The sequence below is a fragment of the Hyaena hyaena genome, unplaced genomic scaffold (assembly GCF_003009895.1).
Source record: "Hyaena hyaena isolate Hyena2069 unplaced genomic scaffold, ASM300989v1 scaffold_124, whole genome shotgun sequence".
Taxonomy (NCBI): domain Eukaryota; kingdom Metazoa; phylum Chordata; class Mammalia; order Carnivora; family Hyaenidae; genus Hyaena; species Hyaena hyaena.
Genome location: NW_024080755.1, coordinates 513,175 through 541,118, shown reverse-complemented (window position 1 = coordinate 541,118; position 27,944 = coordinate 513,175). Strand labels below are relative to the sequence as shown.

At 48.6% G+C, this 27,944-nt stretch overlaps 1 protein-coding gene across 1 annotated transcript; it reads right to left on the bottom strand.

The window, feature by feature from the left end:
- Positions 1–42: 42 nt before the first annotated feature.
- Positions 43–21,790, bottom strand: LOC120235167 (pancreatic lipase-related protein 2-like). The gene is made up of 12 exons (XM_039237342.1): positions 21,727–21,790; positions 19,095–19,249; positions 17,254–17,379; positions 15,329–15,463; positions 14,568–14,679; positions 13,025–13,144; positions 11,710–11,829; positions 8,937–9,055; positions 6,869–6,998; positions 4,093–4,204; positions 3,036–3,203; positions 43–148 (listed from the first exon to the last, which is right to left on the bottom strand). Exons 1-12 carry the CDS (start codon positions 21,773–21,775, stop codon positions 85–87), a joined length of 1,410 nt encoding a protein of 469 aa, XP_039093273.1. The 5' UTR covers positions 21,776–21,790; the 3' UTR covers positions 43–84.
- Positions 21,791–27,944: the final 6,154 nt, after the last annotated feature.

The following is a 27,944-nucleotide window of genomic DNA, read 5'->3' as shown; positions in this document are numbered from 1 at the left end:
GAGGGTGTCAAATTAACACCTCGACGCCAAACCAAGCACATTAAAGAATTTATTACCACAAAGATACAAGAGAACGCTGCATTTCTAACAAGGGTAAAGAGACTGCAAAACGTCTTCTCGCACCGTGCTGTTGCTACAAAAATTATACCTGCGGAGGAAAACATTTTCAGCATGAGGCTGATTTGCTTGTGGAAACGTGACCTCAGATGCGTAAACAGCGGTTAGCCAGTGCCCTGGAATTCAGATCCCTTTGACAGGAAGCCTCTGCTAGACCAGACTGAGTTCAGGGTATTCTAAGCAAAACCATTCAAAGGACGTCCTTCTCCCCTGTGGCTTCTTAATGAGCTGAGAATGAATCAGATGCATCAGACCCAGGATTTTTCTTTCTTTTCTTTTCTTTTCTTTTCTTTTCTTTTCTTTTCTTTTCTTTTCTTTTCTTTTCTTTTCTTTCTTTTCTTTTCTTTTTTTGGAAACCAAGAGATTGTCTGATGCACCTGCTCTGTGGGCCTGGCAATGTGTCCCCGGGAGCACCTTAGCCTGCCCAGAGAGGACTTTCCCCGCAGAGTCAAGATCACGGATGCTCTTTGTATGTGGCTTCTGGGAACATAAAAGGTGGCAGCCATTCCGGAAAAACGGTCTGGCAGTTCCTCTAAAACTTAAACCTAAAGTTATCATATGACTTAGCAATTCTGCTCCTATATGCCCAAGGGAAATGAAAACACATGTCCACATGAAAACTTATATATAAGGAGCATTATTCATAATAGCCCCAAAGTGGAAACGACCCAAATGTCCATCAGCTGATTAATGGATAAACTGATTAATCTAAAGGCCATAGATTAGTTGCTTATCTATGTAATATTGTTTGGAAAGAAAAAGGAATGAAGTATAGACCCATGTTACAACATGGATGGGTCTTGAAAACATGAGGCTGAGTGAAGGAAGCCCATCACAAAGGACTACGTTTTATATGATTCTGTTTCTATGAAGTGTCCGGAGCAGGAAAATCAACAGGGATAGAAAGGAGTCTAGTGGTTGCTTAGGGCTGGGCAAAGAGATTGGCAGGCGATGGCTAATGGGTGTGGGGTTTCCTTTCGGGGTAATGAAATATTCTAAAATTGATCACGTGATGACTATACAACTCTGTGAATATATTAAAGACCATTGAATTATATCCTTCTCAAGGGTGAATTGTATGGTATGGGAATGATATCTCAATAAAGATGTTAAAAAGAAAAAAAGATCGTGAAGGATTGTCACTCCTGAGGGGCGAAGGCTGGTCAGGTTGGGGCAGCCACCCAGGGGTGAAATGCAGGGCACTTCCGGGTTCCTCCAGCACTCGAAGTGTCTCTGGTAAAGTAGGATGGTTGACCACACCAGCCTTCCCTCAGGGCTCAGCTTCAGAATGTAGCTCCTTGACAAGGGGTCCCTTGTGTGAGGTGGTGACTTTAGTACTTGCGATATACAGTGTGTGGGCTGTACTGTACTGGCAACGATAACTCCACCCAACCTCCACCTCACTACTGTGAAATCCAGACAGTTCCACAATGCATTCTAACACCTGGCTTGACAGATCCTCAGCTCCACGTCTGGTTGTTTATAGCTGGGTGGGATTGGCTGTCAGAAGACCTTGGTCTAAGTCTGTTCTGTGCCTCATGCCCGTGCTCTGCTATTGCATGTACAAAGAAATGGCACAGCCACAGTGACGTCTGATCCTTCCAATGACATGGGGAGGGATCTAGAATATTAAGGTTTACAGCTCCCACAGGTAAGTGGTGCAGCTGAGTAAGGCCTTGGTGTGTGTTTTCGGAAACATTTTGTGGCCCAGTATTCTTCCCTCCAGCTTTGCTATGTGGTCTTAGACATGTTGCATGAATTTCCGTTATCTCGCTTCCCTCATCTCAAAATGAAGGCTGTTGAGAGGTGATATCTAAGCTTCCTTCAGACTCTAACATCCTGTTATTTTATAATTTTCTTCTTTGACAGTGGCCTTCTCTCATTCTGTGTTTAAATTTTTTTTAAGGACGCCTGGGTGGCTCAGTAGGTTAAGCATTCGACTTTGGCTCAGGTCATGATCTCACGGTTTGTGAATTTCAAGCCCTGCTTCCGGCTCTGTGCTGACAGCTCAGAGCCTGAAGCTTGTTTCAGATTCTCTCTGTCTCTCTCACTCTGTCTCTCCCTCTCTCAAAATAAATAAACATTAAAAAAATTAAAAATAGTTCTAAGTTTATTTATTTTGAGAGTGAGCTTGAGTGGGGGAGGGGCAGAGAGAGAGGGAGAGAGAGAATCAGAAGCAGGCTCTGTGCTCTCAGCCTGGAGCCCAATGCATGGTTCAGCTGCACAAACAGTAAGATCATGACCTGAGCTGCAATCGAGTCCATCGCTCAACCCACTGAGCCATTAAGGTGCCCCTTTCCATATTTTAAACACAGTTAGGTCCTCTCCCAGCCCCCTTACCAAGTAAGACTGTGTTCCCTTGAATATGAAGAGATCGCCACTGTGAGCCAGATCCTAACCCACTCCCTATCCTTCTCATGCCACAGTCTCCAAACAAACCAATTCACATTAAGAATGGCCCCCTCACTGGAATTAACTTAGCAATTTCCTATAATTTCTGCCCAGGCATTTTCCTCATTGTTTGGGATAAAATAGTCTCATGTTGGCCTGTTTCTCAAATCTATGCATTAAACCAACTGATGCCTTACTCCTGCCAAGTTGAATTTGGCCTGAGGAAAATATTTGATTTTCCGAAATGAATCAGATGGATAGACAGCAGCAGAGGGTGGGGAGGTTGAGATGAATAGTTGGGTAGATAACGGCTGGATAGCCAGAAGCGAAAGAAACGGATGACTGGATAAATGGCCAATGGATAAATGGATGGGTGAATGGTTAAGCAGATGGACAGAAAGGAATGCACAGATGGGTAGGTGGTTATTTAGATGGGTAGGTGGGTCCCTGGATGGATGGTTGCATACATGGATAGATCGATAAGTAATTATGGATAATATAATGTATGTGGAATAAAAGATACTCACTCAGTCCCATTTTCACCACTTTGCACTGTGATTTGTGAAGCTCCTAGCTTGGGCCGGAAAAGATTGATCACATGGTTGTTCCAGAGGAACTTAACCTTCTGGATTTTTCCGACATTGAGGTCCACATCAATGTCACGCATATGACTTGCATGTGGTTGGAGGGATCCTCTGAAAGCACAGACATAAAGTGTTATATCAGCTAGATGTATGAATACAGAGGATGATGACAATCTATCGTTTTTCCAAACAATTTGTTGGTTTTCTGCAAACACCTTGAATGACTTCATGTAAACCAGGGGCTGCTAAAACACACATGTATTTGTGAAGAACACATCTTCAAAAAATATAGGACCGTAGATTTGTACTATCTTAATTTGTCCTTAGGGGAAATCAAATATTTGGGGAAGCATATTAACCCTATGATTACACTATAGGATGAATTAATCCAATGTCTTATGTTTAAACATGCATGTGGTTCAGTAGAGGTCTTCTGTTAGGATTTCATACGGAGCAGAGAAAGTTGTCAAGGAGCTATAACTTAACATGAAAAGTGTTATGTAAAAGTTAGTAGAGAAACCAGGATGTAATTTTGTAGCATGGTTACGCATTTGTACAATACCTATTTACCAAGCACCTCACATACCCGATACAAGCTAGGTGCTGACGTTGCCATAGCAACAAGAAGCTTGGTATATATGTATGTATGTGTGTGTGGGGGGGGGGGTGGAAAGTGTGTTTTGGGATAAGTCTCCACATAAACGGGCCTTTGAAGAATTTGATATCCATTAAGCCTAAGTCAGAAAGCAATGACCGACATTGCAAAAGAAGTGAGGATATATCTGATTTTAAATCGTGAACTCCTCTCTGAGCTTCACTTTTCTCATCTGTAAAATGGGATGGCTGGATTAGATGCTATGATTTTCCTCCAGCTCTGATACCCTAGGATTCACTGGTTCTGTATAATACATGGCCAGATTTATAAAGCAGTTTATAGCCAATCTCTTAGAAATGCTCTTTTATGAAAAGCAAAACCACTTCACTTTACTGTCGAACTTACTTGAAAATTTCATATTGTTTTGAGTTTCCTTTACTTCCATACAGAGCAATCCTGAAGTACCCACTTGTTTTCTGTTTTCCAGCCAGTGTGACTGACACCCTATGTCTCCAACCTGTCCGAAGACACACAATCAGTTCAATGAATTCATCTTGTTAGGAAAAATATAACCCCGAGAAAGCATTCTTCCTCTAAGCTCTGAATCTCCCCAGGATGCCAAGAAAGGGACAAGGTGACAACGGCCTCTTTCATTGAAGTTGGAGTCCTAGGAACTCAGATTCTAGGTGGAGGTGAGGGATGCAGGGGAAAGAAAATATTATAGTTCAGCACAATCTTGTGCCGATACAGCAAGGCACGTGGCCTCATGGATGAGAGACAGCTGCTTATTGCACGTGTGTGCCCGAGGTTCACATCGGTACACAGAAAGACCACCCGGATAGGGAGATATTTGCACTATTGGGATAAATCACCTAGTCCTCTCCTCTAGTTTTTCACTACTTTCATATGCAATGGACTATTTTAATTTTTCAATAAATTAAAGAAAAACCAAAACCTTCATCCGCACCCCATCTAACTGGCCCTTCATCTCAAGCTTTTTTTTCTTTTTCCTTTTTTAAATTTTTTTTTAAAGTTTATTTATTTCTGAGAAAGGGAGAGAGTGACAGAGCATGAGGGGGAGAGGGGCAGAGAGAGAGGGAGACATAGAATCCGAAGCAGGTTCCAGGCTCTGAGCTGTCAGCACAGAGCCCAATGTAGGGTTCAAACTCACAAACCATGAGATCATGACCTGAGCTGAAGTTGGACACTTAACTGACTGAACCACCCAGGCGCCCCTCAAGTTTTTCCTTAAGGTAACCATTTTGATGTCTTTACTTAGTCAAGTCCAGTGGTTCTCAATCAGGGGTGATTTTGCATCCCTGGCAACATTTGACAATGTCTGGAGACATTATTAGTTGTTGCACCAGGAAAGTGGGGTGCTGATGGCATCTGCTGGGTAGCGGCCAAGGGTCTGCTAAATATTTGTAATGCATTACAGCCCCCACCCCCACACCAACAAATTATCCAGCCCCAAATGTCAATACTGCTGAGGTAGAGAAACCCTAACCGGGAGATTTCCCTGAGCATTCATACGTACACGGATAAGTTTATACAAGAATATCTAGGCTTGTTTTCCCTTCCACAAATAGGACGCACATTTATTCTCTATTGTCTCTACCCACTGCTTTGCGTTCTGGAAGGATGCCGCCACCAGGGATCTTTGCCACTGGCTTTCTATGGAGTTCAGCCAATGAGGGACTTGGGCAGGAGCTAAGGAAGCAGGAGGAAAGGGTGGAAACATCTCTCGTGCTCCCCTGCAGGCTCCTACTCTGTACCAGGTGTCGGGTGGTAACTCCCTCCCACCATCTGTGACAACCTGCCATTCCAGGACCCCAGGGCCACCAGATTCTGGGTGCCTCAGCATCCCTGGTTTGTTCCTTTAACCCTGCCCACACCTCTCAAAGTGGATCCTTCAAACAAGTGTCTTCATCTGACCCACTGCGATGAGTTCTCCCTCCTGTCAGGACCCTGGCTGATTCACATTGTATGCAGGTGTTCTATTGATACATGTCGTTTGCCACTTGCATTTTTCACTTGCTGTGCTTTAGAGGATTTCTCTCTTCAGTAAATAGAGCTCTCTCCTTGCTTTATTTATTTGTTTGTTTATTTATTTATTTTAAATGTTTATTTTTAATTCATTTTGAAAGAGAAAGAGAGAGCGTGAGCATGGTTGGGTTGGGGGGTGGGGGAGAGCAGAAAGAAAGAAAGAATCTCAAGCCGGCTCCATGCTGTCAGCACAGAGAACCCGACGGGGGGCTCCATCTCATGAACTGCGAGGTCATGACCTGAGCCAAAATCAAGAGTTGGACGCTCAACCAACTGGGCCACCCAGGCACCCCTCTTTTTGCTTTTAATGGTTAATATAGTACTTGGTGGTTTACCAGTTGGTGGGCATCTAGGTTTCTCATCACTAAACATTTAGCATTAAATACAGTGCCGCAGTGAACGTCCCTGAGCACACCTTCTTAGGCAAGCGTTTTCCTCAGGTACGCCTGAGACGTAGAATGACTGGGTTGAAGGAATATGCTCATAAGACTTTACAGATACTGCCAAACTGTTATCTTTCCTAAGTATTGTGAGGATTACATGAGATGCTACATGTGAAAAGTGTTTTGTAAAGGTGCCGTATAATTTTTTTTAAATTTATAACTCCCTTGGAAAGCAACTGCTATTCAGCTACCCTGTGTTATTACTTATAACAAATGAATCTTGACGATTTTACTATCTTGTACATTTTTTGGTGAGAAACTGGACAAAATAACAACACAAACACAGCATGTGTGTGTGTGTGTGTATGTACGTGTGTGTGCACATGCATGCATGATTGTGTAGGGTACTCCAATGACAGATAACCACAGTGATCTCTTGACTTACAGTGACTTTGCCCCATATGCCCTTCTTCTTCTTCTGTTAATTGATTCATGCTTTTTGCCACCAGGATGAGTGAACATGTGACCAGTCTGTGCCAATCATTGTACTTCACTCCATTGATCAGGATTATTGGCTAGAGGGGTAAACATGAGGCAAGACAATGCTCTTGACATTCTACTGTCCTTCTATTACAGGTAAACTGGCTGGAGTTGAGTTTCTGGCCGTTGCTAGCAGGGGTCCTGACTAATTAGGCTGCTACACCTTTCCAAATTATTTCCAAGCATTTTAAAAGAGTAGAATGGAAACTTACGAGTAAAGTTACCACTGTCTCCTGTGTTCAGGAAAAAGGTTTGTCCCACAGCTTTGGTCTTGCCCTGAAATTGGTCAGCATAGTGCCCCATTTGGGGGCATCCTTCAGCTGGACAAGGGAAACAGCTACCCTAGTGAAAAAACATAATTTGTTTTTCAGTGCTGGGCTTTGACTCTCTCACTCAAGCAAGCAAGTAATCCATCTTCTAATCCATCCTCCTATTTATCTACCCAGGCACCCATCCATCCCCCATCCCTCCTCCCACCTAGCCATCCAACCATCCATCTATCCATTCATTTCCCATCCATCCTCTCATCTACCCACCCATTCACCTATCCACCCATCCATTCTCCACTGACATGCTTGCATCCATCTACCCATACACCCATGCATTCATCCTCTGAGTCACGCATAGAACCGTAGGAAGCCCTGCTTGTACCCAAAGAAGTACCCAGAAAACTTGGAGTAGACTTGGGTAGACAAATCATATCTGTGAAGCAATAGTGTTAAAATATGGAAGGAAACAGGAAGACATCTTCCAGGAGGAGCAAATGGGACAAATAAGTTATTCAAAGAGCAGAGGAAGAGAAGATCTGTGACCGTCTTGACTTGAATGTGAATTATATAACTGATCCTTGTTTGACACTCCCCAAATGGTGGTAGCTCATCTGTTGGGCCTGGAGGAGGTGGTTTGTTCTGCTCAGATCAGACTAACGTTTTCTGCTAGTGTCATAGGTCTTCCATTCTTTGACCTTGCCATCCATCTTCTATGGTGTGCGGAGCTATTTTGCACTTTGGAAAGCACTAAGACAAGTGCTGGAGGCTGTGGATACTCTTATCCAGGCCCTAACAATAACTAGCAGAGCCGAGGCTGTGCAATAAATACTCACAGACCCTGGGGGCTGAACACACTGTTCTTTTGAACTTAGTTCATCCCAAGAACGTTAATTTTTCAAAATTAGCTTTGAAAGGAAAACATGTGCATGTAAGTATATTCTTACATTTACGTTGGAGAAAAAAGTATTTTGAAACTTCAAACTTTTGCAACCCCGGGGTCCTAACCGATTCAGGTAAGAAGGTCACACTTTCACACTGGCTTGTCATTGAGGAATAATGTCACCTCACAGATCACTTAGGGGAAATGGTACTTCCCTAATGGGGAAATCTGGCAGATTGGTTTTTAAACCTTAAACAAGTAATGAAACTGTAAGTCATCAAATAATGAGACAAAGTGACACTAAATAAATGCCAGTGCCTCTGGTTGTGACACACTGATGACTAAATAGCACTCAGTGAATGATGAAGAAATAACCAGACGAGTTCAGATTATGGGATATTCTGCCAAATACTAAGCCTGGAGTCTTCACAACTGTCAATTTCTTGGATGGACCAGTGAAAGATGCAGAGCTGTTCTGGATTAAAGGAGACTAAAAAAAATGAATAAATGCAATGGAAGAAAAAGAAGGGAATAAAGGAAGGGAGGAGAAGGGTAGAGAGGAGAAGAAAGTGAGAGAGAGAGGGAAAGGCAGAGAATCAAAGAAAGAAAAAGAAAGACAGCTCTGGAGGACATGATTTGGATATTTGGAACTCAAATATGGACAATATTGGAATGGATATTGGCTATTGGAAAGTATTAGTGTATCAGTTTAACAATTTCTTGAATGCTGTTCTATAAGAGAATGCTCTCGTTCTCAGGGGACCGATGCTGAAGTATTTCTGAGCAAAGTCCTAATGTCTTGAGTTTGCTTTGACATCATTTAGAAAAGAAACATAAGTACACATACCATAAAGAGTTAACACTCAGTGCATGTAGGTGATGGGCGTACAGGTATTCATGTACTCTTCCTTTGACTTCTGTGTAGATTGGGAATTTTCCAGAATAAAAGGCTGGATCTAGGGAAGGCCCAGCAAGCAGATCCCCTCCCACCCACTCTACCCTGGGGAGAGGAAGGCTCTGTGAGGCTCTGCATGTCCAGTACCTCTTCCCATTAGTCATGAGGTTACAGTTCCACTCCATTCCAAGTCACAGGGACAAAGCCCATCTTTCCCCAGCCCTGGGGTGACCTACCTCCTGAAACTCATTGTAGGAGGCACATGGGTAGCCCAGGAAGCCGTCGGGGCTGGTGATGCTGCTTGAGTAATACTTATAGCTTCTTAGGTGATTGCAGGCCACAAAGTCTCGGGTTCCTGAGGAAGCAAAAGCCATAGGCGCTCACAGGACTCATTTCACTTTCGAAGCCAGAACCATTGTGACTGAGCGGGGAAACTCCTCATTTCACAGATGGGTGTCATGGCGCAATGTGAAATTTCTATCACTGACTTTGACGTACTTTGGGGCAAGTAGGAAATCTGGGGACTGGTTTAGGAGTGGTGGTTGGCCAGAGTGGCTTTCCTCTCCTCACCACTGTGGCCATTTGCCAAGAAGGTCCTATTCAAAGGCCAGCAAGTAGTGGGGAGTGACAGGTGCCAGGTGCTAAGGAGCACATTGGTCAAATCCTCTGGATGTAAAGGAATGATGAGGGCTGCAGGCCATGCAGGGGGCAGTGAGAAAGGTATATGCAGGGAGGAGGATAGAAATAGCCTTTAAAGGGATCCTACATGGCCCAGTCCTTTGTATGGTAAAGGCCCAGACTACTTGTTCTGATTTTTCATGAGGAGTCAGCATCTTGACTTTTGAAAATCTTTCTACACCTAAATGATTAGCAGTACATTCCTACTTTTAAAATAGTCACTGTGGGGGCGCCTGGGTGGCTCAGTCGGTTAAGCGTCCAACTGCAGCTCAGGTCACGAGCTCGCAGCCTATGAGTTCGAGCCCCGCTTGGGGCTCTGTGTTGACAGCTCAGAGCCTGGAGCCGACAGCTCAGAGCCTGGAGGTTGCATTAGTTTCTGTGTCTCCCTCTCTCTCTGCCCCTCCCCTGCCAACACTCTGTCTCTCTCAAAAATTAATAAACATTAAAAAAATTTAAAATAGTCACTGTGAGGACCATTCACATCCTGCTTATGGGTTGCGTTCTGTCCGCTGGCCAGGCCACAGTTTTCGAACTCTGGACACACGGGGCAGGCCTCTCGCATGAAGCAAGCTTATTTGTGCCTTTGACCCCACGTTGAGAAATTCTTCTTTCTTATAATTCCAGGCACAAGGTGAAAGCAGTGGCCAGTAAGATTACTGTGGCCTCTGGCCACTCTTCTATTTATAAATAGAATAAATATAAATATTTATACATATCCTAATATATTTAATTTTATGTTACTTTATTTTATTTACTAGAGAGAGCAAGCAATTGGTGGGGGAGAGAGAGAATCTTAAGCAGGTCCAACCCGGGGCTCAGTGTCATGACCCTAAGATCATAACCAGAGCTGAAATCAAGAGTCAGATGCTTAACCAATGGAGCCACCCAGGCGTCCCTCACTGAATTTTATTTATAATCTTCTTCTTTAAACCGAAGTATTCTTGTTTGGAAAATTGATTTTTCACTTCTCCAACTCTTGGTGCAAAACTTCCGATGAGGTGATCCACAGAGACACCAGACACAGCTGGGGGTCACTTCGGGGGGGTCTGGTGGGGCTCCACCCACCGCTCATGCAGAAAGGCACATCTCCCCTTTGTGCCTGGGAAGCAGTGATGGGATTAGTCCCCCAAGAGCTCTGGGCTCCTCGAGCCCAAAAACTTTCTGCAGCAGCCGGTGCCGTGTGCCCGGCACCAACACTCCTTCCCAGACAACAGAACCCGTTTCAGACTTCACGGTTTCATCCCATTCGGCTGCCCTGGGGTCCCAGCGGAAGGGGAGCAAGTGGATTTAAGTGCTCCTCTGCCCAGCGCCTGGGGGACTCAGGGCTCCACACAATAGACATACACTCCAGTGTCCATGGGCTTATTCACTCAAAATTCCCTCTTTCATTAAACCTGGGCTCTGAGTACGTGTGGCCTGCTCGTCACTTGTGGGAGGGGCAGCCCTTACGGTGACTCTCGGGAGTCGGAGTGGGCAGGTGCAGAGCCGAGTGTTAAAGCGCCATTTACTGTCGGTGGGTGCTGGCTGTGGCTTAAGTAATCAGCACAGGGAATATAAACATGCCACCAAAGGTCCTTGAGCTCAGCTGAGCGCTTGCTTCGGGCTCGACCCTGGTGGGCCTGGGGGCACCCTTGACACAGCCCCCGGCACCCTGGCTCCGGAGAGCCCCCAGCTCAGACAGACAGACAAATGAAATGTCCACAGACTCAGAGCCTCCCCAGCACCGCAGGAATAGCCAAAGGCCAGAACAAGGACAGCTGACACAGATGACGCCTTTGGTCACCTCAGGTTGGGTGCCCTGAGCCTGCCCTTTCAGATGAATGGAAACCCACGGGAGGCCCATCCCCCAGCTCCTGGGCCTCACACTACAGGCACGTGCTCCCCAGACCCACAGAGCACCCCCCTGCTTGGCCTTCCTGCTAGCTCCCTTCTATGCCTAGACCCCGAACACAGCAAATGGCAAGGAAGCCTAAGCCCTTCAGATCTTCGCGGAGCTGAAGTTCTTCAAGGAACAGGCCCGGGGGTTGGAGGCCAGAGCCCAAGCTGGGTACTCTGCAGCGTGCGGTCCCTCCAAGTCTCAGCATCCTGAGAAGGGGGAGGTGGTGTGGGGGTAGAGCATGAGGTCCGGGGTTTGCAGCCAGAAATTAGGCTTAAATCCAGGGTGGCTTTGGGCAAGTTTTATAACTTTACTGACTCAGTTTCCTTATCTGTAAAATGGGGCTAATCCGAGTAAAGACCTCATGACATGGTTGCAGAAATGCCCGGCCCAGACCACACACTGTTTCTCCCCACCAGGAGCAGCTGCTGTCTTGCTTTCCCCCCTCCACGTACCTTCCCATAGTCCATTTATGTCAACAATGGTTGAAAGGGCATTTTTCTGACATCCAGGCATCTGCTTTCCTCCATTTGGAAAGAAATCCAGATGGCCCACCTTTTGGCTCATTCCAAAACCTGAAATGTTGGAAGCAGAGGTGATCAGGGCGGTAAGTGGTTCCAACGTTAGGCTGAGCACACAGAGAGTGTTCAATTCCTTCCAACCACAGCGAGAACCTTCTTGGAAAATTCTCTCTTGGGTGTAGCCATCCTGTCTGTGGCTCTGCCAAAAGTGCTCAGAGATGGGCACTTGGTAAGACAAGAAGGGAGGAGAGCACGCAGGAAGAGAGATGAGGGGGAAGCTAGGCTCTGGGTGAGCGTGCTCACGTGTGTGTGTGTGTGTGTGTGTGTGTGTGTGTGTCTGTTTTGGGGGAGACCCTGAACAATACTGACATGACCCAACACCACTGTGTACCAGCAGATACATATCAGCACTGGTCCAATTTTATTACTATACTCATTTAAAACCTTTGACTTCTACCTTATGTGGTTGTGTAGGCCGCATTACATAATATTGCTATATTGAGAGCCCAGCCTAATGGCTAGGAGTTTTGGTTTTTGAAGGATGCAGACCTGTGATCACAGCCTGATTCTACTTACAGACTCCGTAATGTTGGACAATCGCCTGACGTCATTGAACCTCATTTTCCTCCACAACGAGATTGTAATAATACTACCCACTTTTTAGGGTTGTTATGATGAATGAGCTAATGTGTCTAAAATGTTCAATGCAGCATCTGGGACTCAAGAAGCGATATAATTATCACTGAAAACATACTTTTATTGACATATTTCATAAGTGGTTATGTGAGAAAGGAATGAAAAAAGAACAAGGAGTTTAGAAGAATTAGCTAAAAGGATATATTTCATCTCCGGCAAACAAACTGTACCCAAGCTGTGACAAAAGGAGTGAAAAATTAAAAAAAAAGGAAACAACAACCTTTGTATTTGCAAGCACAGGTCAAGAGTCAATGAGAAATACATCTGCACTCTGGATAACGGCAGATCGGAAAGGACACAAGGTCTGAAGACTAAGTGATAGCCTTCCAGGCAGCAGAAGTGTCTTCCGTTTTACCTGGGGTCGCAGGCTGACGCGATTGGCACTGTACTGGCTGCTTATTCGTGGCTGGCACCCATCTTGACAGCTGGTGCCTGGGATATTCCTGCGGCTAACCATTGTGAACGCCACCCCTGCGGTACGTGTCTGTGGGGGCACCCGCACTCCCTCTCATCAGCCATGGCTGGTCGCCAAGAGGTGCGGCGAGGAACTCACCTAGGAAAGGGATGATGGGTGCAGAATCCGTGTGAATCACATCCACAAACATGGCATCCGAGGGGTCCAGCCGCACCTCCTCAGGGGTGCCCTGGAAGCATGGCTCTGCCGGGTCCAGTCCTGAAATGGGGAAGGTGGGCGGTGAGGCCGCACTCCAAGGCAAACCCAGGTCTAAATCCTGTACCCACAGAGTCCAGGGGGATTCCCGGGCAGAGTCCCAGACCTCAGTAGCCATGATGTGGGGAATTAGGTCTGCAGCTCCTGGTCTGCTTAGGAGGGAGAAGTTGAGACTGCAAGGCTAACGGCGGGGTCACTGACCGTCAAAGACCATCCAGAAGTCTCCGGTGCCTGACTCGAGAAGGATCTAGGTGGTCTGTTGTCCCCTCACCTCCATTGCCCTTTCTACCCTCACTTGTTACTATTCGGTCACTGCTCTCTGAGACTGCAAGCTCTTGGCCTTGTCCAGGTCTGCCGGGTCATTGTCTCCCAGCCCCACGCGGTCCCGGCCCTGGGGCTGCCTACACACTAGCCCTAGCCTGCGGCTCACCTCCCCGCTTTCTCCCCTGATAAATCTGCTCTCTCCAAGACCCGTCTCGAACACCATCTCCGCTCTGAAAACTCAACCCCTCCTTTATCAGCACACGGCATCCACATTGTGTGGGATTATTTTGCATTCTTTACTTCTGCTCTGACTTTCACTTGCCTGCTGAATTGTCTGCCTCCCAGACTAGCCGGGAGCTTTCTGAAGTGGTCTGGACCTGGTTCATCTTTGAAGAGAGGCAGGGCGGAAGCTGCTGGCACCTAGCACTCAGTGACCTGTATTTAGCCCTGGTTCTGCTCAAGGTCAAATACCTAACCTCTCCGATCTTCAGTTCCCTCATCTGGAAAGCGGGAATCACAGCAACCTCTCTTATCGGGTTATTGTGAAAGCCCCATGAAATGATGTAAGAAAAGGGACTTTGCAAACTGAAAAATTGTATAGAAAATGAACTATACAATCCCCTTTCTCTCATCGGATGCCAGCTGTGTCCTGAGCAAAGGAGACATTCATTAAATGTTGAATGCAACTGTTTGCCAAAGTTACGAACTTTGCACAAAATAAATAGCCAGCTGTGTCTGTCTTGTGTGCATTAATTTTTCCAAGTGATTCATTCATTCATTCATTCATTCATTATTTACTGAGCACCTCCAACTGGCAGGTTTCAGGTAGCTACTTTCAGTTTTTGCCCGTGCATGGTACAACATACACACTTGTGGGACTGATGAATCAATGTTTACAACATCACTTATCATTATTATATTACTCTAGCGATAACCCTCAAGCCATGGGTTTCACATGCTAATTCTTTTTTCTTTTTAAAAAATAAATGTATTTTTATTTACAATCAGGAGTTTTCTAACGCACGTGAAAACACGGACCATTACGTTTTGATTCAAGTCTGGCTGCACGCACGGTCTGTCCTGGTTGGCCAGTCCAGGCGCTCGGCCGTGCGTGAACGCGCCCCCCGCCGCCCGCACCCCGTCGGGGCCGCGCGCCGCGCACCTGTGATCCTGCCCACGCGGCCGCCCAGCCTCCTGCCCGCTTCGGCCGCCGAGTGCGCGCCCAGGCTGTGGCCGAGGAGGTGCACGTCCTCGGGCCGGTAGCCTCGCTCGGTCTGCGGACGGATGGAGCGTCACGCCCCGCCACGCGCGGGGATGGGGGCGGCACCGGGCTGGAAACTCGGGAGGAGCCACCCCCGAGCGACTTGGCCCCCGCGGCGCACGGGCCAACAGTGCTGACCGGCGGCCATCGCGTCGACTGCAGGCGGCCCTGGCGGGGACCGGAGGTGCGCCTCCTGCTGCCACCCACCCGCCACCAGGGGGCGACCTCCCCCGGGTCCCGGAAGGGGTTGGATCTGTCTGGGAGAGTGTGGGCAGTGCGCTTGGCCCTGGGATTCTCCAGAATAGACCTTCCAAAAGGCTGTAAGAGGCCTTCCCTCCTGGGTGACTATGAAGACTCAGCTAAGAGTTGCTGGGCGGCCCAGTGTGCTCTGGAGTTCCCAGAACAGCCTGCAGGAAGGCTTTATTTCAAAAGGGGAAACTGAGGCTCAAAGAGGTTAGTTTGCCTTGGGCCCCATAAGAAGGAGTCTTCAGGACAATGCAGGGGAGAGGAAAGCTGTAGCTTCACCTTAAGAAACTCCTCCTTGGGCTTCCAGCCCCACCCCCAGCCCGGGGGTCCCTAGGCTGCCTCTTAGGTGCAAGGGGGTGCTTGCCTGCCCCGTCTCTGCCCGCCACCCACGAGATGTGGCCCAGGCAGGGTTTTACCGACAGCTGTTGTATTAAGAAAGCTATCTCGGCTCCCACAACCCGAATGTTGTGGACGGCTTGGGTATATTGTGTCTTTGCCCCACGTTTCCAGTCCACACAGATGCAGTTCACCTTCTCCACTTTAAACATTCTCTGGGGAAGACAAGCAAGAAGGAGAAACCAGTTTGTTAACAGCCACTGGTTGTACGCTCCACAGATAGGAATTCACACCCATCAAGTACCTAGTTGTGCCAGAGCTTTAATATTCCTGGTACTTGTCCTAACTTTCACCACATCGCTATCAAATGGGTATGCTTATCCCCCCTTTAACAGATGTGGAAACTGAGGCCTGGAGTGGATTAAATGACTTATAAGGTCTCACAGATACTTACTAACACAACCGGATCCAAAAGACCACTTACTAGATCAGGGATTAGTGAACTATTACTCCAGGGCCAAATTCACCTGCTTTTATAAATAAAGTTTTATTGGAACACAGCCACACACATTTGTTTACTTACTGTTTATCTCTGCTTCTGAGCTAAAAGAGGTAAGTTAAAACAATATGACTCAAATTTAACACAAATGCAAAAGCAATTGCTACCTGGTTTTCTACAGGAAAACTTTGTGGACCCCTACACCAGAAAGTTGAAGCCAAGGGTGTAATGCTTGTATGCTCCCCAACAATGCTTTGGTGGGAGATCTAAGGTACTGAAGGACAAGTTTAATAAGATAAAATTTAGAATGGATATATGCATCTTTTAATATCATGTACTGTGACCACAGTCTATTGCCCAAGCACAGATACTGGTCCCTTGAGGGGGAAAAATAAATGTCAGAAAGGGCCACTCCATATGCTTTGTTCATTTTGGGATGCCCTGGACTGAAACTTGGTTTGAGGTGGGGGGGGGGGGAGTTGGCTGGAGACTGGGGCGTCATGGTGGATTGTGTCTACCTGACTCTTCCATCTCCAGGTCTACACAGCTTCCTTCTGGGAGTCAAGGGGCATGTATGAACACCCCAATTCCAAGAGAAGAAGAGAGCCCTTGGACAGAAGCTGTTGAATTTGGCCCCAGTGCAGACTAAGCCACAAAGGTCCATGGCCCTGGATACCTCCTACGGGCTAAATTTGTAGATACAATGGGATTGTGGTGTTTTAAGGACAGAAGACCTGACATTACTTTTCCATGTCTGGATTCAGCGTTGGGCAAGTATTGAACTTCTTTGTGCCTTAATTTGCTCATTTATAAGATGGGAACAGTAACTATACCTTCCTCACAGTGTTGCTGGGAAGATTAAATGGGACAAGGACCATGAAATGATTATATCTGCACAGTGTCAGGCTCACAGTAAATGCTTGGGAAATGGATGTTATGAATGATAATCCGTTACTAATATTCATGATAACTTTAGAGCTGTGCTGTCTAACACTGTAGTCACTAGCCACATGTGGTTATTTAAAATTAATTAAAATCCAGTGAATTTAAAATTCAGTTCTGTGGTCATACTAGTTTCCAGTGCTCCATAAGCACGCACGGGCAGGTAGTGATTTGGATATTTCCATCAGCACAGAATGTTCTATTGGATAGCAAAGTTCTAGCAGGTAAATTTAAGTGGTTTTATGTCACACAGGGATTTTATATAAACCATCAAAGGCACGTGTCAGGTAATTTGCGGTAGTCTCCACCTCTGGGACTTTCTGATTGGGCTGTGGTTCTTTTCAGCCTCAAGTGGAGCTGGTTGGCTAGAAGGTGTTGGGTTGGGAGAACTTGACAATGGACATCCTGAGAACCAAGCTTTTCCTTGGTGGTTTTAGAAAGGATGAGTCTCTCCCTGAATATTTCCTTTCCCGGTTTCAGGGACATTGGGCTGCAGTGTTTGAACCTGGCTGCTGGGTGCTGAGCCCCATACAGAGTGGCCAGGTGAGGAGGGTGGGCCCCTACCTTGCACATGTCCAACACCCAGCTCTCTTCAGCCTTGTCTATGAAGCCATGGATGATGAAGCGTGTCTTGCGTTCCAGTTGGAAGTTGGAAGCCTCGATGGTGTCTAGATCAGTGGCAGTGATCAGCTGGTTTAATTACAAGAGAGGAGTTTGAATGTTGGCCATTCCAACCCATGGACCTGTTAGAGTCGGTTCCAGTAAGACTGAGATCACACAGGTTCAACTCCCATGAAATTGGACCGGGCTAGAACAGCCCTTCCTTACCTGGGGTTGGAGGATAGATTTCAGAAAGTCCAAGCTCATGGGCTTTCTGTTTTCATGAACTCCTAATTGAAATCTAGCATTTCTGTTAATTATGAAGTCAGGCTACAAACCATAGTAGTATTAGCCACACTCTGTCACCAGTAGAAGTCACAGTCACAGTGACATTTTCATGTCACATTTACAGTTGCTATAGGTATCTTAAGATAATTCATACTCATTGCTATTTATTTTTATTTTTTTAATACTTATTCACCTTTGGGAGACAGAGACAGGGTGCAAGCGGGGGAGGGGCAGAGAGAGAGGGAAAGAGAGAGAGGGAGACACAGAATCTGAAGCAGGTTCCACGCTCTGAGCTGTCAGCCCACAGCCCGATGTGGGGCTCAAACCCACGAACTGTGAGATCATGACCTGAGTTGAAGTCAGACACTAATTGACTCAGCCACCTAGGTCCCCCTATACTCATTAATATTTTAAATTACAGTAGTTATTAGACCAGCTGCTAGATCTTGTTATTTAGTGAGATAATAAAGCAGCACATATATTACTATATCCTGTATTTATCGAATGTGTTCTGGTAGCTCCTTATCAATAGAATTGATGTCCTTTGTACTCCAATGTCTTTTACTTTATGCATTTAAAAACATCATCCTGAGAAGGGGGCCCGGATACTGAAGAGATCTCTGGCCCGGAAAAGATAAAAACCTTGTGGGCCAGAAATACCAGGCTTAAAGGGGAGATTCTGCTCAAATGGCACATCTCAAGGTCCTGAGACTGAGACCAGATCTCCAAATGCCCTCAAGCCCCTTCCCACCAGACCCCAGAGGCAAGATGCCTGAAGAAGGATCACAAAATGAAAATAGCATGATAGCTACGTGCAAACAGACTCCCAGCTGGCAGTGCTGAGTGGAGAGTGGGTCCCCTAAACTCTCACAGTGAGGGACCTCAGGGACCTATAGATAGACACCTGGCTCTTTAAATGGTCAGGCACGGGGGCTGACAGCTGCTTGGATTCTCAGCAGGCTCCTCCGGGTCACTTGTAATCACCTGCAGGACACCTGTCCTTCTTCCATCTGGAAGGCCTCCTGGGAACGAACAGGTGCTCCGAGGGTCCCCCCCTCTTGCCCTTTGTGGTTAAGTACCCCTTCTTCCCCACCTGTCTTCCAGCTCCTCAGGAAGGATTTATACCTCCCTCCGTCTATCCCACTGAGGGACTTCTCTGCCTCCACTGCCTGGTGCAGGAAGACAGACTGTCCCATGGGTACACCAGGCCTGGGCTCCTCCATAACTGCCACTCACACCCTCCCAGGAACAGGCTACTGATGCCAAGAAGCCCCTCAAGGCTGTGCACAAGTGTGTGTGAGGGTGTTCATTTCCGGGTTGGGCGTCCATGATTTCATTAGATGTGCATAGGGAAGTTATGATCCTGAGAGCTGAGATGGCTCTAGGTCGAACATTGGTGAGGAAGCATCATCTGTAAAGTTCCAAGGCAGTGCCTTTCTCCTTAGACAACCATGTAAAGGCTCCCACGTGGGCACCCAAATCCACCCCCCAGGCAGTGTTTCCATGCCCACTCTTACTTGGAAATTGTTTGGATTTTCATTCGTGTACAGGAGAAAGCGGGTGTCGATGTCCTTGGGAGCCCAGGGAAATAACTTTAAAGGCCGCTGAAGGATCCCCGTCCATGGTTTTTCATCAGAAAAGCAGCCGAGATGTCCGTAACAGATCTCCTTTCCTGGGGCAGGAAGAGCAATGAGCAGGGCACTTGAGAGGTTCTGGAGAGAAGCAGTGTCATCTCAGCTGTTACACAAGAGGACTCTTCAGGGAGGGCCCAGGCCTGGTTATGGCCAATGTTGGTCTTTATCTTTGCCAGTCATTGTTCCCCAAATTTTGCGGTGATAAGAATCACCTGGAAGCTGGGAGTGACTCTGTGTGTTGCTTACACATTCCCAGGCCCCTCCCTCAGAGATTCTGATTCACAGGGTCTGGGGAGGGGGCTGGAAATAGCATGCTGAATGCTGTTTAACCCTTATCAGCAGGCTGGTCGGGGAATCACTGAGAATTCCGGGGAAACTTCTGCTGTAAAACGGCTTCTCCCAGATGGCCCTTGACCTGTACCTATCAAGCACCAGCTATTTCTCAAGTGTGAATCTATGGCACGATGCTTCTTAATTCACCTAGACGTCTCCATTACATCCAGCACCAGCCCGTGCATACAGTAGACATTTGTCGGTATTTGTCTAGTTCATATGGCTTTATGGCATCCTTTTACACACATTTTGGCCCCAAGTTATTCTCTGCCATTTCAGATTTTCCCTACTGTTCTTTGAAAAGGTAAATTTTTGCATCTGTATGCAGTAGGGGCTTATTACGTGCAACTGATGACCCAAGTAACCACATCAAAATCTGAGAGTCCTTTCTCCAGCCTATGACACGAACATTTCCCCAAGAAATTGTCACTGAGGGTGACATAATGAAATCCAGAGGGTTGCAGAGGGTCTCTCTCTTGGGTGCTAAATATTGGCCATTCATTCAAAACCTGGCACTCATTAATACTTGTTGCTGACTATGTGCCAGATACGATGTTAGCACTTTCCCAGTATTATCCCATTTAATACTCAAAGTTAAGGAATTTGTATTATTACATCCATTTTACAGATGAGGAAACCAAGGCACAGAGAGAGAATAAACTGGCCAAGGTCACAGCCAGTGGTCGAGCCAGGATTTGAACCTGCGAAGTTTAATTGGGAATAAAGCTAAGTGCTGAGGAGACACTGAGACAGATCTGGTTCAAACTCTGCTGTTAGAGGAACTCTAATAGGGAAGGAATAATGATGGAGTGGAATTCACTCTGAGCAGAGGAAACATCCTGCAGACTAACGCTGGCCTCAGGGGACAAATGCACAAGCTTGAGGGCCAGGTTAGGACACCTGGGCTGTGAGGGGGAGAGTGAGGAAGTGCGGGTGAGTGGCTTGGGGGCTGTGCTTCATCAAGGTGTTTTGTGGGGCCTAGTGTAAGCAGCTCTGAGAGGGAGAGGCTGAGGGAGGGGTGGTGTGGGCTGGGGCAGCACAGGTGCCGTGGCCTGAGGTGGTCACAGATATCCTAACCTCCCGTCACAGTGGAAATTAAGGCAAAGGTGGGGAGAAGGGGGTAGGAGGTGGGGTCTGAGCCTGGTTTGGGACAAGTGAGTTTGAAGCCTGGTGGGAGGCCCTGGCACTCAGGAGGGTGGGGAACTAGAGGCAGGGGGGAAGCCCCGAGGCAAAGGAAGAAGAAGGGGGGTGCCTGGGAGTGACTTTGGGGGCTGCCCAGGTCTGGGGCAGGAGGAGGCAGTGGATCAGCAAAGGAGAGCTGAGGAGCAGCCTCCCCCACCCCAGACTCTGCTGTTGGGAGCCGGGTCTCCCTCCATGGCCACGATATGGAAGAGAAGGCCCAGGGTGGGGGGGGGCGGGGGGGGTTGGGGCAAGGGGGTGGAGCCTGGATGCAGAAGAGAGCCGGGCAGGGACATGAGGAGGCCGCTCTTGCGGGAAGCCTGCTCCAGCGGGACTCGGGGGACCACGCCAGGCAGTGAGGGGCTCTTCCTGATGGGAGGAAGGGAGGCGGGGGGGGGGGCAGAGTGCACCTGTGAGGCACACCTGTGAGGGGGGGAGGGATGAGGTCCCCGGGGCTCTGGTGGCAAGGGAGGTTATTTGCGTTTTAGGAGAAGACCCTGGCATCCGTATCTGAATCTGGACAGAGGCCACAGGAGAGGGGCCAATCTGAGCCAGGGAGACAGAGAGCCTGCGAGGAGAGAACGAGGGGGCCAAGCCTGACGGCACAGGCGCTCTCGGAGGGACGCATCCATGTGGCTTCAGCCTGCAGACACACACTTGTCCACTCAAGGGACTGAGGGTGTGGGGGGCCAGCCAACATTGCCTCTCCCTCCACTTGCCCCTACACTGCCCCCTCTGCTGCCCGCCTCTCGGCCACTGGGGCCTTTGCAGGAGGAAAGGACCGAGCAGCAGGACTGCCCAGGGTCCTCTGTGTCAGGTCTCCCCCCACCTCCCCAACCGGGGCAACACTCCCCGAATGATGGCAATTGTTGCTTTTCTTGCAATAATGATAATGCTGTTATTTACAGCAATGGTAGCAATGATGGTAATGCGTCCAGTGGCCTCACCCAGAGGCCAACCCAGGCACAAGCCCTCCCCAAAGGGACGGTGACAGCATCCTCACCTCTGACTGTGGCCAGCAGGAGAAGGCCGATGGTCCAAGAGAGCAGCATCTATGTGGACGAAAACACAGACACACACAGACGCGCCTGCGCACAGGTCCGAGGCTGGCAGTCCCAGAGCCCGGACGGGGAGGAAGCCTGGAGCCCAGCGCCTGGGCCCATGACTCTCGTCCTGAGGCCGAGGCCTCCCGACACCCAGGGCATCGGCAGCAACGCTCTAAGTCCCCGTCTCAGGGTGTTCCCACTGCAGTGGCTGCCCCGCCCCCCAACTTCTGGGCCATGTCTCTCTGGCAGTCCCAGCCCCCTGCCCTCCGCCGAGTCCCCTGCCCATGGAGGGGCTGTGACTTACTGTGCAGCAACCAGAGCTTCCTCTTATAGCCCAAGAGGTCAGCTGTGGCTTTTATACCCAGGTTGTATCCTTTGGACTCCTTAAAGGAGAGAATGAGGAGGCTAGATAGGGCTCTGCACATGCGTGCTTGGAACTCAGGTTATTGTAAACACATATGGCTGGCCCTGCCCAGGGAGCAGGCCTGTTTATAAAGTGGGATTCAGGAGGGGGGCGCCTGGGGGGCTCAGTCAGTTAAGTGTCCGACTTCAGCTCCAGTCATGATCTCGCAGTTCGTGAGTTTGAGCCCTGCTTGGGGCTCCCTGCTGTTATCATGGAGCCCGCTTCAGATCCTCCATCCTCCCCACTCTCTCTGCTCTCCCCAAGCTGTGGGGCCTCCCGCTCAGAATCTCTTTGGAACCGCAAACCCCAAGCCCATCTTGCAGTGCTGTGTGGACGGGCAGAGGGAGCCCCTGCCGCTCAGTGAAAGTGCCTGTTTATGAAGAAACAGTCTCGTTTGCTCAGGGCTATGGTGGGTGGAAAGCAGCCCTCCAGGGAACCTGGACAGAGAATAAAAACGCAGGCAATTCTGCTGACCAAGAAGCTCAAAAGAATAAAATGAACACTGTTCAACTGTAGCTTTGTTTGGAAAAAAATAAATATAGTCAATTTTAAGAGCATTTCTGAACTATATCACTTGTACCTTGTCCTGTAGATAAGAAGGTGGAGGTGTTTTCTTCCCTTCCTTGCTGAGAGGAAGACCTGTGTGAACAGCCAGGTGCTGCCCTGCCGATTTTGAAATTGATATATAACTTAGATATACCAAAGTGTGTAAGTCGTAAGTTTAAAGTACAGTGTAATGAGTTTTGACAGATGTGTATGCCCAGGTTAACATATAAGACATATCCAGCAGCCAGAAGTTTCACTCATGACCTTTTACCACCCCACCCAAGCAATGCTTTGATTTCTATCACCATGGATTAGTTTGGGCTGTTCTAGAATTGCATATACTTAGATTAATACAGTATGTGCACCTTAAGGTCTTGTTTCTAGGTCTTGTTTCTTTCTTCCATTTGTTACATACGTAATAATTGGTTATTACTGTGTCATATTGATTTATCTCTGCGTGAATATCACAGTTGGTTTATCCTTTCTGCGTTGGTAGACATGTGGGTTCTTTCTAGTTTGGGACTATTATGAACTATTATGCCGCTAGGAATGTTCTGTTCTGGTACAAGTTCTTAGGCAGATGCATAGACTCATTTCCCTCAGGTTTACATCCAGGAATAGAACTACGGAGTCCTGCCATGCGTATATGGTTAGCTCAAAGAGATGCTCCAAACCGTCTCCCAAAGGGACTGCGCCTGTAAAGTCCCACTGGCATTGGGTGAGTGTTTTAATTACTCCGCATCTACTTCTGCCCTTGGACTAATCCCAGAAGCAATAATGTGGCCAGCAGTTTTCTGAGGGTTCCGAGTGTAGAAAAATGGCTTCTTTGTTTTGGTGACACCCCCTTCTGAGAACTCTTGAGGTGGGGTGTGGGCAGTGCCCAGCTGAGGGGAGCCAAGGAATAAACTTTCCTGTCTCGAGTGGGCTTAGTCTTGAGTGGGTTTAAGAAAAGTCAAAGTGTTTGGAAGAAGTAAAGTGATGATGAAGCCTCAAAGGGCTGCCTATGCCTCAATGACCCCAAAGCTTAATGAGTTTAATGTTGCCCCTAGAGGTGCTCAGTAGCTGAGAGAGGAGTACAGGTCAAGGGCTCATAAAGGACCCTGCTGAGGAACATTAGGCTGAATGGAAACCCTAGACCCGTGATATGGGGCCAGTGGCTACCCATTGCTCTTGGGAAAACCTAAACTCCTTACCATGGCCCTTAGAGTAAGTGGGCCTCTCTCCCCTTTCTTCTTCAGGGGAAGACCTTGAGTCCGGCTTACTGGACTCCAGGCACACCAGTCATATGTTGTCTCTTGAAAGTGCACATCTTGGGGTCTTTGCATATTCTGTTTCCTCTTCCTGGAATACGTGACCATTACCCTTTCCCTGTCTAAGTCAAAGTTCTCCCTCAGGGCTCCACTTCAATGTCACATCCTTAAAGATGCCCTCTTCCGTATTCAAAGCAGAACCAGACCATTCTTTGTATCTATCACTGTCCTGACTTTTTCTTTCATAGAATGTATCCCAATTGGTAATTATATTTCCATGATTATTTGTTTGGATCTTGCCATGATGGGAGGATCAAGTTCTGTGCAGTCATTTCTGTCTCCACAGTCTAGCACATTACCTGGGAGATACTAGGTAATCAATAAACAATTGCATGGTTGAAAGAATGGGACACTGAATGCTAATGACTCAGTGGGTTGTTGAGCTGGATAACTTCCAGATCTCTCCTGCCATCTCCTCCCTGCTCTGTGCCCTGCTCCATGGACTGCTTCCCTAGGCTATCTGCCCTTGACCTCCTGGTTGGGTTAAGCCAATGGGAGGCACCATTGGGAGATCAGAAGATAGGGGAGAGAGAGTTGGCGTATTTCTTTCCAGCCTCCCTCCCTTCTGTGCTGTGGTTGGGCAACATCTGCACTTACCTCTTAATTTAGGGACATTGTCCCTGCACCAACCTGCCCCCCGAGGAGGGCTAGGCAGCCCTGCCACAGTCACAAGTGGCTGAGGGCAGACCTTAGTGGGTGCTCCGGAGCATTCCAGAGCCTCATTAGTCTCTTTGGGAGGGTGGCCCAAGGCAGGCCAGTGTAGCCCCAGCTGCCTCCCGCTTGCCTGCACATGACACGGCCAGCTCAGCCACCCCTCTCCTCTCTGGGGGACCTGAGGTTCTGAGGCTCTGAAGTTCTGCCAGCTCTCTTCCTGGGAAGGATGGGAAAGCCAGCACCTGTGGGAAAAGACATTTACTGGCCACATGCTGGCAGGAAGCAGGGTCAGGGCAGGGGGAGCCTTCCAACTGGCAAAGCGGCTGCCCAGGGAAGGGGACAGCTTGGGTCCTCCTTCTACACCCTGAGGTTTGCTGAAACTCGTTTTTTCTTCTCCTTCAACATCCCCTCTTATCTGGCCCCTGCCCTCCATTCCCCCTGCTGCCTTGCCTCTCTCTAGGCCACTGCCTCTCCCACTGCAGGTCACCTCCCCCAGCTTCCTCTGAGCTTTGATCCTGTGGGTGGCTCCTTGTGGCCCTCAGATGCATGCTTCACGTGTTCTCGCTCTCACTCATGCTCATTTTTATGTGGCTGCAAAGTGCTGGATGCTCTTACAGCGTTGAGTGTACAACAGGGTGAACAGAACATGCTCCTTCCCTGCCCTCATGGGACAGACGGCCCGTGGGGCACTGATCACCTACAAATAAATGCACAATTACAAATGACCAAAGGCACTCCAAGAAGAACAAGCACATTGAGGAGGCCTTGTATGTGGGTTGTGTAATTTGGACTTCACGTAAAGAAAATAACTTGAGGATATTTGGTGCACAGGGGTCAGAATTTAGCAGAGTCCAAACTCCAAAGCCTCGTATACAAGGTTGGCCACTGTTACGGGTTGAACTGTGTCTCCCACCACAAGGTATGTTGGAGTCCTAACCCCCAGGACCTTGGAATAGGACCTTATTTGGAAACAGAATCTTTATAGAGATAAATGAAGTCAGTAGGGTGAGTCGTAATCCAATATGACTACTGTCCTTATAAAAAAAAAAGGGGGGGGATTAGGACAGAAAGACACCCAGAAGCACACTGTGTGGACATGAAGAGGTGGGGGTGGGGCTTTGGGGTGAAGCTTTTGCACACAAGCCAAGAAACACAAGGACTGCCAGCAACCCCCAACAGGAGAGAGTCTCCCCTCACTGCCCTCGGCAGGAACCAACCCAGCAACGCTTTGGTTGGGCCCGTAGCTTCCAGAACTGTGAGAGAGGAAGTTTCTGTCGTTTACCCATGCGGTCTGTGGCACGCTGCGAGGGCAGCCTGAGCTGACTAGTATGGCCACCACGCGCCTCTGCGCAGCTTGGCCTCGGCCCCTCCCCGGTGCCTTCCCACCTAACCGTTCTGGAACGGATCTGCTTGTTTCCTCTTCTGAGCTTTGCACCTGCCGTTCCCCGGTCAGGGACGGCTCTGCACACCCTGCTCCCAGAGACCCTCCACGCCCCTCCCTGCCCCTCTCAGGGCTCAGATGCTGTTCCACCTCAGGCCCCGGAAGAAACTCTGTCCTCAAAGCCTGGGACTCTGGATGGCTCTCCCACATTTTCAGACCCAAATCATACTACCCTGCAGGGGTTCTCAGACCGGAGTAGATAAATCCACGGATGCCATCCTCTCTAAAAATCCTCCCAGCCCCTGCAATATTCCCTTAACCTCCTTTCATTGCACGTCAACTCAGGAAACCGAGGTCTTGTTAGAAAATACGACAAAGAGACAACTTTGATTCCGTAACTGCTTGAAAAACTAGACTATCATCAAACTGGAAATACAAAACTAATAAATTCTCAGAGAAGAGTGCACGGCTGGGCCCTGGGAGCGAACTAAGACTCCTGTGCACCCTGGAACTCCTACACCGGGGAATCACCCCTGGGCTTGAAAGACATGTCTGTACCTGGGATTATTCTCGGTTAGGGTGGCGCCTGGAATCGCCACCCTCCCTTTTCTCAAACTCCCAAGCAAGCATGTGAGGGGGCATTTGCACACCCCTTGAGTCGTCGGAGGCCCCAGGGGACAGAGCCAGCCTCCCCGCCTTGGCATGCACATGCAGGGCTGGGGAGATGTGGGTGCAGGGCCAGCCTTCTGGGAGCTCTGAGTCCTGAGCCAGACTGTGGCCACGTTCCACAGCTGGCCCGGCTCACTTCGCAGCACAGTGATGTGGGGTCGGAGCCTTCATTTCTGCGATGCTGTGGGTTCTCTTCTTAGATCCCTAAGACCACAATACGAGGAAGGCAGGGCTGGCTGTGACCTCCATTTTACAGATGAGGAAGCTGAGGCCCAGAGAGGTAGAAACTGTGGAGTGCTCTGATCATTTGCGGGGGAGAGGCACCAAATATGGGGTGTCTCAGTTGGGTGGGGGCCGGCGGCGCAGGCAGTGAAAGAATTCACCCAAGGTGGAACCAAAGAGTTTATTGAATACATTGCAGGGGAGAGACTGTGTGCCAGGAGGTGGTGGTGAGGGGCCACAGTTACAGGGCAGAGTGAGGGAATATGGGGACACGGGGACACATGGAATCTTCCCTTTTTGGGTAATCTTAGGAGCTATGTCTGGTTGTAACTGGCCTGTGAGGGTCTGAGGCTGCTTCGAGGTGGCTCACTTAATGGGCCTGTTTGCATTCAGTGTGGAGGGTCACTGTGGGCCCTTCTGCCTTGATCCAGTTTCCACTGTCCAAGCCTCAAAGGGGCCTCTACAGTCACTCCTTGTACAAGGCCACCTGACTTAACTGGAATCCTGAGTGTGCTGGCTGCCTTTTCCCTTGCTTCCCACCAGACTGCATGTCCCTCTGAGCTTTACGCGAATACGCTGACTGTGAATATGGCATATTTTCATTGCCCCAGTGCACCACCTTTGTTATTTAAAAAATAAAACCAAAAGAAAGCCCAATCAAACTAGTCCCTAGTCCCTGAAGTCTGGAGAGTGGACCAGACGTGGTCATGGCCACACGGACACTGCAGGCGTACCCCCCCCGGGGAACTAGAGAGCCCCCGACTCCACATCTTCCCAGGAAGGCATGTTTGGGCCGTGGATCTATGTGAACTGGGTCTCCCCCGTGGTGTCAGGGGTGGATGTTCTATAACCAGACTGAAAAGTAGCCAAAAAAGCCAACAGTGATCTGGGTGCCTGGTGTTCTCTGCCTTCCTGGGAGTTTTCTCCAGCCGGGTATCTGACAACGAAAGGGATGCAGACGAGAGAGCAGGGGGCTAGCCCCACGCCAGC